The sequence below is a fragment of the Rhamphochromis sp. 'chilingali' genome, assembly GCF_963969265.1.
Source record: "Rhamphochromis sp. 'chilingali' genome assembly, chromosome: 14".
NCBI lineage: Eukaryota > Metazoa > Chordata > Actinopteri > Cichliformes > Cichlidae > Rhamphochromis > Rhamphochromis sp. 'chilingali'.
In genome coordinates this window covers 29,918,985-29,930,161 of record NC_137941.1, presented here as the reverse complement: position 1 = coordinate 29,930,161, position 11,177 = coordinate 29,918,985, and the positions used below count along the sequence as shown (strand labels likewise).

The 11,177-nt window shown below is 40.3% G+C and overlaps 1 protein-coding gene across 1 annotated transcript; it reads left to right on the top strand.

The window, feature by feature from the left end:
• Positions 1 to 1,730: 1,730 nt before the first annotated feature.
• LOC308409687 (olfactory receptor 11A1-like) lies at positions 1,731 to 2,657 on the top strand (the record flags this gene model as incomplete). Its single annotated transcript, XM_080902610.1, has 1 exon — positions 1,731 to 2,657. The coding sequence occupies one exon, from the start codon at positions 1,731 to 1,733 to the stop codon at positions 2,655 to 2,657; it is 927 nt and encodes a 308-aa protein (XP_080758736.1).
• Positions 2,658 to 11,177: the final 8,520 nt, after the last annotated feature.

Below are 11,177 nucleotides of genomic sequence, written 5' to 3'. Positions count from 1 at the left end.
CCTCACCTCAACGTACTGCTTGGGATTCAGAACCAGTTTACTGGAGAAGGGTTTGACTTTGTCAAAGTTGACGACTCATCCATCACTGGAGGTGAGGTCACTGAGGAAGTAAAACCACTCCTTAGTAGCAGAGCCCTTGGGGTGAATGAGGTTCACCCTGAGTTCCTGAAGGCTCTGGATGTTGGAGGACTGTCCTGGTTGGTACTCTTCTAAAGTGCTGCATGGAGATCTGGGGTGGTACGTCTGGAATGGCAGGCTGGGATAGTGGATCTTTAAGAAGGGGGACCAGAGGGTGTACTCAAACTACAGGGGGATCACACTTCTCAGCCTCTCTGAAATGTCTATGCCAGGGTGCTGCACAGGAGAGTGTGTTAGTTGAACCTCGGATACACGAGGAACAATGCTGTTTTCATCATGGTTGTGGAACACTGGACCAGCCCTTTATCCTCTTGAGGATATTTGAGGATGTGTGGAAGTTTGCCCAACCAGTCTACATGAGTTTTCTGGACTTGAATGAGGCATTCGGCCATGTTCTTCAGAGTATTTTGTGGGAGGAACTTCAGGAGTATGGGCTGTTTGGCCCGTTGCTAAGAGCCATTCGGTCTTTATACAGCCATTGCAAGTCGAAGTTGTCGCTGGTGGATGTTAGACTCCACCGGGGTTGTTTTTTGTCACAATTCTGTTCATAATTTTTATGGACAGAATTTCTAACCAAGCGGCGGAAGGCTTCCACTTGGGTGGTCTCAGAAACTTGTCTCTGCACTTTGCAGATGATGAGGTTCTGTTGGCTTCATCAGGTGGTGGCCTCCAGCTCACACTGGAGTACTTAGCAGCCAAGTGTGAAGCGTCAGGAAAGGGAATCAGCACCTCCAAGTTTAAGCCCATTGTCCACAGCTGAGAAGGGATGGAGTCGCCACCCCAGATAAGTGGAAGAAAATGGATGGATAGATATTTTGGGTATGCATCCCCCCTTTGGTCTCATCTCTACAAAGGACATTGTTTCAGAATTCTTGTGGTTTGTTTAGATGTAACCTCACAAACCTTTCTAAATGGCTTTCTAAATAAGCCATACCTCAGTCTTTTTGTAATTGTACTGTCATTACATTCAGCAGGTTTTTGCTTATATTTGCTTAGGTATTTTTTTTCTAATAACCTTTTTCATATATATAATAATTTTTTACATAGAACCTATATGTTCATACTTGTTCATGATCAATTAATGAGGTGCATTTAAATATTAGCACCTTGTTACTTAATTACTATAGAAGCAACCAGTGTGTACTTAGTTTTTCACACTACTTGCAGTCTTGTGATAAGATTTTTTTTACAGTGAGGACATGTATGCATTTTTACTATAATACTACAAAGGACAAAAAGTATTTTTTTAGATGAATCGAAAAATTCTTACAAAATAAATACAATTTTACAAATAGTCACAATAAACTGTTTGTAATCAGGAAACAAGAAATTCCTTAAATGTTTTAATAGTCCAAAAACAGTGGGGGTAGTACTGAGAAAACAGTTCAACACAGGACTGTACTGGAGAGTTAGGGATGAAGTCCATAGATGGTGAAGCAGGTTTATGAACAGAGTCCAAGTAGAAGTCAAAACATTCACTTTCTTAAGTCCACTCATATGCCGATCAGGATAAGGTAGGTGTTCACTTTCTGTTTTCTCTCACTTGTTGTCATATCTCTTTTTATTTATTAAAATTTTGGTTCATCATTTTAATGGAGCTGGCATTAAATGTGTCATACATAACTCTTGATGGGTTTTTCCAAGTGAACAAATACAGATATCTTTATTTTATGATCATGTTTACTTTATACATTCTGATACTCTGCTGTAATTTCGCCATTGTATTCCTCATTGTGGTTGAGAAAAGTCTCCATGAGCCGATGTACATTTTTATTGCAGCTTTGCTATTGAACTCTGTTATGTTAAGCACTGTTATTTATCCAAAGCTTTTGACTGACTTTTTATCTAAAAGACAGATCATATCTTATTCTGTCTGTCTCTTTCAGTTTTTTATGTTTTACTCTTTGGGTGGTTCAGAATTTTTACTCTTGTTTGCCATGGCCTATGACAGATATGTGTCTATATGCAAACCTCTGCAATATCCAATGATCATGACAAAAAATACTATCAGCATTTTTTTAACCTTAGCTTGGATTGTGCCCTCTTCTCAGGTTGCAGTGGTAGCTGTATTAATGGCCAATAAAAAAATCTGTAACTTTACTTTCACTGGAATTTTTTGCAACAATACAATTTACAAGCTTCTATGTGTGTATTCAAAAGCACAAACTGTATATGATATGGTTGTACTATCTAATGTTGCAATTCTCCCTGCGGTTTTCATATTCTTCACTTACACCAGGATCCTTGTGATATCCTATCAAAGCTGTAAAGAAGTCAGGAGAAAAGCTGCACAGACCTGTTTGCCCCACTTGATAGTTTTGATCAGCTATTTGTGTTTGTGTGCATTTGATGTCATTGTTTCTGGTCTGGAGTCTAATTTTCCAAAGATTGTACACTCCATATTGACTTTGCAAATTGTAATGTATCCTCCCCTTTTCAATCCAATTATATATGGACTAAAAATGAAGGAGATTTCTAAACACCTCAAAAGGTTGTTCTGCGCTGTCCAAAAAAACTAATGTATCAAGACTGTCAATACTCATTTTTTAACTTACAAACTGATACAGTTGAAATCAATTGTACTTGCATGCAAGTAGCAGCAGTGACCCTAAATGCCTATTCCAGGTAAATATAGCCATTCATACTCGACTACTCAAGCACTCACAGACATCCTAATCACAGCTAAAACTATCTTGTTATTGTTGTTGTTTTGGATTTAGTTGTTGCTGACGCTTATTTTATTTTTATTTTTTTCATTTTTCTTAAGGAATACTGCCTATTCTTACAAGCCTAGTTTTATATTATTTCCTTAGGGTTATTAATGTATTCTGATTCTGATTAAACATAATGTGAACAAGTTCTACTGCTGCAGCAGCTGGTGCAGGGCCGGAAGAGGAATTAAAAACATGATTAGAGACACATCTTTACTAAATAGTATCTGCAACAAATGTAATGTGCTAATGCTGAACATAGGATATTATTACAAGACATATTTTATTCAGTCAGAAATCAAATATATATAACATTACTTTATAGAGTTACGTGTCATTTGTGCGCAAAACTGTGTGTATGAGACAGAGAACTGTCTTTGTAGCCTTCATTTTTAAATATTGCTATGAGTAGATTTGGTGTCCAACTTAGTGGTATTTTGGACTGCCATAAAGTTACAGTTTACAGGTGTTACAACTTGTTACAACTCATGTAATATTAGTAAAACTTTGCCTTGTTTAAATGCATGATTTATCATTGATAGGTAACCAGAGAAATATCACCAGTGAAATTAACATTCCATATATCCTCTGGTATGTCATGTGCTTTCATATATCACACCTAAATCAGGATTCCAAGCCATGGAAATAGGGCAGTCATGGCAGTATTCATCACAGCCTGAAAAGACTGGGCCAGCATTGGCTCCCTCTTCCTACTATCCTCCTCGCTAACATCCACTCCATATGCAGCAAATTATAATAGCGCTTGCCTTCTTGCCTTCACTGAAACAGTCTTATCTTCCCTGTGTGTTTCCAGTACTTTTCTTTGTGCTCATGTTTGTGCTGCCATTTGCTGCACCTTAACAAAGGTTTGTCATTTATTTCTTGAAATTGTCTCGGTAAGGTCCATCCTCAGTCACACATTAAGTGAATACTTTTAACATATTAACCCATAAAAATCATTGACTACAGGTGTTCCATTCATTTACATGGCCACAGGTGCCTAACATCAAGCACCTATACAGACTAGTGAAATTTGCACCAATTTTGGGTCAATCACTCCAGACCTCCAAACCTAAGATAACCTTTATTAGTCCCACACGTGGGAAATTTGTTATGTCACAGCAGAAAGTGGACAGTGCACAAAAGAAAATTGGTTCCTACTTTACCTCTAGCGGGCAGCAAAACTATTAAAATAAGTTTCTGCTGCTGTTATTCTGGTGATGTCTTATGATTGACTTATTTAACTTGTTCCTTTTGAATTTTTCTTATACAGCATGATGTTCACTTGATTTCTGCTTCAGCATAATGAAGAACAATCACAAGCATTTCATGAGATTAAAGAGTTTAATTGGGAAAGAAATCGAATTTATGCAGTGTGTACAGTGATGATTCTTCTTCATAACTTCTGAAATTCTCTGTGGCCAAATGATGATTGATGGCCATCTATTCCTGCCTTATCAGAGCTCCAAGGTGATCACAGTTTGTGGCTCTTTGTTTGTTCACTTGCATTATTAGGATTGACTGTCTCAACTGGATTAAGATTTGGGGGATTTCCTGACTGTAAAATGCTATTTTGTGATCATCTGCAAAACCAATCTAAGGAGCTTGGAAAACTGGACTTCTTTAAGTTCCTTGAAGACATTTTACTTCTTCAGTTCAGTGGAGAGTCCCAGATTTTGCTTAAAATCTTAAACTGGCTGTAGATGTGGAAGTTACTGTTTCTATCCAGGCTACTTCCAAAAACCAACAACAAAACAAAACAAAACTGAAACAAAAAGGAATGGCATTTTTTTAGAGTAGATTAAATAGTAGGTGAAAGAACATGAAGTTTTTTTCCTCATTAAATTGTTTATTTATGGATCACTGGGATGAACAGGCAACTCTCTTCCCCTGCTTTCCTGTCTCTCTTCACTGCACTAATTAAGCCAGTAAAATGCCAAAAATTGAAAAATCTTTTATTTATTACTTCAATACTTTGGGGTAATATGAATGCCTTGCCCCCTTTCACATTTTCTAAAATCATCCAGTAGGCCGGAATGGCGTCTTTGCCAGACCGATTCTGGGCCCCCAGCCTCATGTGTGATACCAATGTTGCATACGCTTGGATACATGCACACAACAAAAACTTAAACCTAAAAATGAAAACTGAAAAAAGACGTGAATATAGTGATAACTAGAGATTGGCAGTAACATGTTAAAGGTAACGCATTACTGTGATCTGATAAATTTTTTCAAGTAACAAGTTAAGTAAGGGATTACTTTTGCAATAAAAGGAATTAGATTACTGTTACTTGCGTTACTGCGTTACTAAACAGGGATTTTGTTTGTGAAAGTGTCTCATGACAATAACGTATGAGCCTGCGATGTCTGTGGCAGCAACAGACATGTGTAGATCAACAATGGATAATATGGAGTGGGGGAGAGAGTATGACCATGCAGTGTTTAAAACTTGGAATTACTGACATTACTTTGAGTATGATTCCCTAAAAAGTGACAAATACATTTGCGTCACGGGAATGTGAAATTCACAGAGAAACCACCGGATCCCCCATTGACATGACTGCTGCAGCACTGGGCAAACATCCATCCTGCTAAACAGGTGAAAATAGTTTTAAGAATGACAGGACTTAGTGCCACTGAATCTTAGATTTTTCTTATTTTTTGCTGTATTTTACTTTCAGGGGTGGATCAGGATTTTTGCACAATCCAGAAGATTTTGAGATTGACTACAGCAGAAATGCGGCATTTCTTATGATCATATAGAATCTTTTTTCTATATGAAGGAAGTTCTATTCAACGGTCTTGGTAAAATGTATGTGGAGGGGGGGGGAAACCCAGATCACTGTGCCAGCAGTATTGTATCAAAAACCCTTTTGCTGAAAAGTATACATACAATGACCTCTCATATGCCAGTGTGTATCAAATGCACCTGGGCAATAACTCTATAAGACCTGACTTCTTTATTGTAAAGTGTTTTTGCTATTGAGCCTTCGGAGTTTACAGATAAGCCTGACCTTTATGTTTTGCCTGAAGATACCTGTGCCTATAGATTTCTTCCCTGGCACTCCATTGCCCACCAGTTGGCTATATAGTCTTTTAAAACCTGATAGGAAGGCAAAGGAGTGCTACATCACTGACTCACTAGCTGTAGAGATCATTCAGCCATCCACATTCACTCGTGTGAAGGGTGAAGAACAAGTACCACGCTGTTGTCCTCCGCTTTTGAGTTATTGCAGGGGGGCACTGTTTTCCCTAACCTGGACCTGTGTAACCACCACCTAGTCAGGATATGCAAAGGAGACCACTTTGTGTATCTGAGGTATCAGACGAGTATCTCGCCTTGTCGTTCACAAATTCACTGATTCACCAATGCTCCTGCCGTATTCCAAGGACTGGAAAATGAAATTCTGAGAGATTTCATTATCCACTTTGTCTTCCTCTCTCTGGATGATATTCTTAATTTTCCTAAGAATCTCTCTGACCACATGAAGCATGTCGGTCTCATTAGTGATGTGTTGGTCACGAACGAAACGGCTCTTAGAGCCGGATCTTTGACGTGAACGACGCGAGCCGGCTCCTTATTGGGAGCCGTGGTTTTTTCCTTCTTTCTCTCACCCTCTCTCTTGCACTTTTTTTTCCCGCTTCACTCCGCATGCGAGCCTTGTGCTTTGCGCCTGGAAAAGAGGGGAGGGGCGGTAGTTACACTTGCAGTAGCACAGGAACAGAGCGGGAGGGAGAGAGAGAGAAAGAGATCGAGGGACAACAACGTCACATTAGAAGGGTATAGTAATCATCCACAACTGTTTTCAGTTGCAGATGATAAAGGATTCAGAAAGTTTATTCATGCAGGCCCATATGACAGAGAATATGCATCTTCTTTTTGTTTTCATATTTTCATTTATATTTAATTGTGTTGTGGTTTGCAGTGTTTTGTGTTGTTTCACTTTAAATTTGTTTAAAAGGAAAAAGCTGAAAATTTAAATAGTTAAAAGTTGAAATGTAAATAGTTGTTTTTCTATTATATGATTTATTTATTACATTTTATGTCGAGTGAAGTATATTTACGGTGGCCCCTAGAGACAAAACATGTACAAACTCCAAAACACCTACAAAACACAACAGAAGTGCTCCAGGGTGCAAGGTGAAGTGTTGAGCTTTTGTTACCTAGTGGCTACACAAGCCAGGAAGTACCAACGACCGGATTTGGTGTGTGGTAGTAACAGGTAAATGAACATTTTTTTAAATTATCTGAATATATATGAGTGCTTGTGTATAAATACACAAACAATACACATATGCTTTCAATTTTGTAATTTAAGTGATCTAGGTAGCTGTTTTGGAAGTTCAGTTAACGCTAGAAATTTTTTTGGAGTTTGTACGTGCTTTGTCTCTAGGGACCCCATATATATTTATATATAAACATATATAAATAAAACCATGAGTTTTTTTTACATTAGTAATTCCTTTTGTACAGAATTTTATATTGTTGTTAATAATAAATTAATTAAAGCAACAAAACAACCTGAAGAGCCGGTTGGGAGCCGAAAGAGCCGGTTCTCTAAAACGAGCCGGAAATCCCATCACTAGGTCTCATCCTGCAAAATCTCCTGGACAACCATTTCTTCGTCAAAGGTGAGAAATGCAAGTTTCACATACAAGTGTCATTTCTTGGAATCATAGTGGAGCAGGGGCAACTCTGGCCCAGAAAAAGGCTGTGGTGGAATGGCCCAAGCCCCAGACTCAGAAGGAGCTGCAACGGTTCCTAAGATTGGCCAATTTTTTATAGACGGTTTATTGGAGACTTCAATAAGGTTATAGCCCCTATGACTCAAATCAAGTTAAAACAAGAAATAAGAAATTCATAAGTTGAACTATCTCATATGGAAGAAAATGTTGAGGAATGAATGATGAATTTAAGCTATTTGACTTTGTAGAGCTGTTTTTCAAATATGAAGTTTGTATGACTTGGGCGTGGCTGGTGCATAGCTTGCATGATTTATATTAATAAAGAGCAGGGACTTTATACTTGGTTGAATTTAGAACTGTTAAAAATAATTAAATATAAGCAATTAACATTTAAAATTCTCACAAGAGCATTTTCAGCATCGTATCAAAGAAAAACAACACCTCGAGAACAAGCTAAAAGAAAAGCAAGACATTTATAAAGATTGTTTTTGGTTTGCCCATACTCATCGTTGATGATTTCAAATAGAACATATGAACCCTTCCATGGTCTTAGCATTTCTCTGCTGCACGCAGAAGTCGTTCTGACCCACTGCCAGCCTGTGTTGTCTTGTGTGTGTGTGATTGTGTGTGTTTTCCACTCTTTCCATGTCAAACAGAACGGATTCAGGCGCAGACTCAGGCTCTTGAGGATAAGAGTGCACTTTTTGGTATTTTGTGCTTCTGGTGCACTGTAATTATGTTCTTATGTAATGGGGGAGTCAGATAAGCCAGGATAAGACAGTTTTTTGACAGCCTTGCCGTAATTAAAATTTTCATTAAACATATTTTTTGAAAGAAAAGTACCTGGTCTTGCTCGTGTTTACCTGTTGCTGGACTGACTCCTAAAGGTGGTACAGAAGAGTAAAACAGAGCCAGAATGCTGCCAATACAAAAGTAAAAAAAACTAGCTTCACTGGTGACGGGAAAGGTAAGTGACTCATGCTGCAGGTGACATCAGACGCAGGAGATGAGGCAGAAAGAAGAGCAAATGGTAGCTTAGAATTTAACAAAAGGTTTTTTTTCAAGGTCCCATTGTTCCAAATGTACCAATCAACTGTCATATAATTAACCATATCTTATCATAATTAACCTAATTAACCATAATTAACTCCCTGGAGGACAGATAATGATGAGATGAGATGAGATGAATTGCCCACAACTGAGACGACAGACCTTGCTGACCATACATAAAATACACAAACATCACATTGGGGAGACAGGCCAGGTTAGGTAGCAAAGGAAAAAACAGTGAAATGTGTAACACAAAGGGATAATCCCGGAATGCACAGATATCATCACACCATAACACAATAAAACACCCAATAAGGACACATCTAAAACCTGCAGGACACCGGCCCTCAAGGCCTGGAGTACAACACCCTTGGTCTATCATGTCGACCATCCTTGTGGAAATTTGAACAGCTGTAGCCGGTTCTTGTTCTTCGATAAGCCAGGTCCAAGCCAGCTCCAATCATCCAGAACTCTGTTATCATGTTTCTGAATTGGTAGATGTCATTCAATGTCCTCAATTGAGAGTGTCGCCAGACACAGGACGCAACCAACCATCGAGTATTGGACAGTAAACGTCTCAGCAGGACAATCTGACTCTCCCAGGCCCAGGAGGGTTTCAATTTTGTTACGGGGCCAGTTGATCAAATCCACAACTTTTTCCGGTTTTACAGAACAAGACTGAGACTCTTTGAGGGTTAGAGTTAGAGGAGACTAGACACAGACATAGAAGCAGCAGCAGGGAAGACATGCACCCACCTCCTCCGAGAGCCAAAGAAGAGTGGGGAGAGTTTAAACGCTCTCCAAGATTACATCGACCAGTGCTCCGAGCGTGGGTGTAGTTATGAAGAAGGTCAAGAGCACATCTTCCCCGGCAAAAAATGAGACCCCGTTATCAAAAAGGAGTCGCCCGGCAGACTCCCCCGGCACAACATTGCCTGCCGGCAACACATTACTGACTTCCTGGAGTCAATTGGAATACGACTGTCCAGCTTCGATACGAGAAAATTAATTCCCGGAATGCGCCATAGTTTTGGAATGTTGGGAATTCCGGAATGCGCCATGGTTCCGGAATGTTTGGAATTCCGGAATGCGCCAAAGTTCCGGAATGTTCAGAATTCCGGAATGTTCGGAATTCCGGAATGCGCCAAAGTTCCGGAATGTTCGGAATTCCGGAATGCGCCATGGTTCCGGAATGTTCAGAATTCCGGAATGCGCCAAAGTTCCGGAATGTTCAGAATTCCGGAATGTTTGGAATTCCGGAATGCGCCAAAGTTCCGGAATGTTCAGAATTCCGGAATGCGCCAAAGTTCCGGAATGTTCGGAATTCCGGAATGTTCAGAATTCCGGAATGCACCAAAGTTCCGGAATGCGTCAAAGTTCCGGAATGTTTGGAATTCCGGAATGCACCAAAGTTCCGGAATGTTCGGCATTCCGGAATTCGCCAAAGTTCCGGAATGTTCGGAATTCCGGAATGCGCCAAAGTTCCGGAATGTTCGGAATTCTGGAATGCACCAAAGTTCAGGAATGTTCGGAATTCCGGAATGTTCGGCATTCCGGAATTCGCCAAAGTTTCGGAATATTCGGAATTCCGGAATGCGCAAAAGTTCCGGAATGTTCAGAATTTTGGAATGCGCAAAAGTTCCGGAATGTTCGGAATTCCGGAATGTTCAGAATTCCAGAATGTTTGGAATTCCGGAATGCACCAAAGTTCCGGAATGTTCGGAATTCCGGAATGCGCAAAAGTTCCGGAATGTTCGGAATTCCGGAATGCGCCATGGTTCCGGAATGTTCGGAATTCCGGAATGCGCCATGGTTCCGGAATGTTCGGAATTCCGGAATGCGCCATGGTTCCGGAATGTTCAGAATTCCGGAATGTTCGGCATTCCGGAATTTGCCAAAGTTTCGGAATGTTCGGAATTCCGGAATGCGCCAAAGTTCCGGAATGTTCGGAAATCCGGAATGTTCAGAATTCCGGAATGCGCCAAAGTTCCGGAATGTTCGGAATTCCGGAATGCGCAAAAGTTCCGGAATGTTCGGAATTCCGGAATGCGCCATGGTTCCGGAATGTTCGGAATTCCGGAATGCGCCATGGTTCCGGAATGTTCAGAATTCCGGAATGTTTGGAATTCCGGAATTCGCCAAAGTTTCGGAATGTTCAGAATTCCGGAATGCGCCAAAGTTCCGGAATGTTCAGAATTCCGGAATGCGCCAAAGTTCCGGAATGTTCAGAATTCCGGAATGTTCAGAATTCCAGAATGTTTGGAATTCCGGAATGCACCAAAGTTCCGGAATGTTCGGAATTCCGGAATGTTCGGCATTCCGGAATTCGCCAAAGTTCCGGAATGTTCGGAATTCCGGAATGCGCCAAAGTTCCGGAATGTTCGGAATTCCGGAATGCGCCAAAGTTCCGGAATGTTCAGAATTCCGGAATGCACCAAAGTTCAGGAATGTTCGGAATTCCGGAATGTTCGGCATTCCGGAATGCGTCAAAGTTCCGGAATGTTCGGAATTCCGGAATGCGCCAAAGTTCCGGAATGTTCAGAATTCCGGAATGCGCCAAAGTTCCGGAATGTTCAGAATTTTGGAATGCGC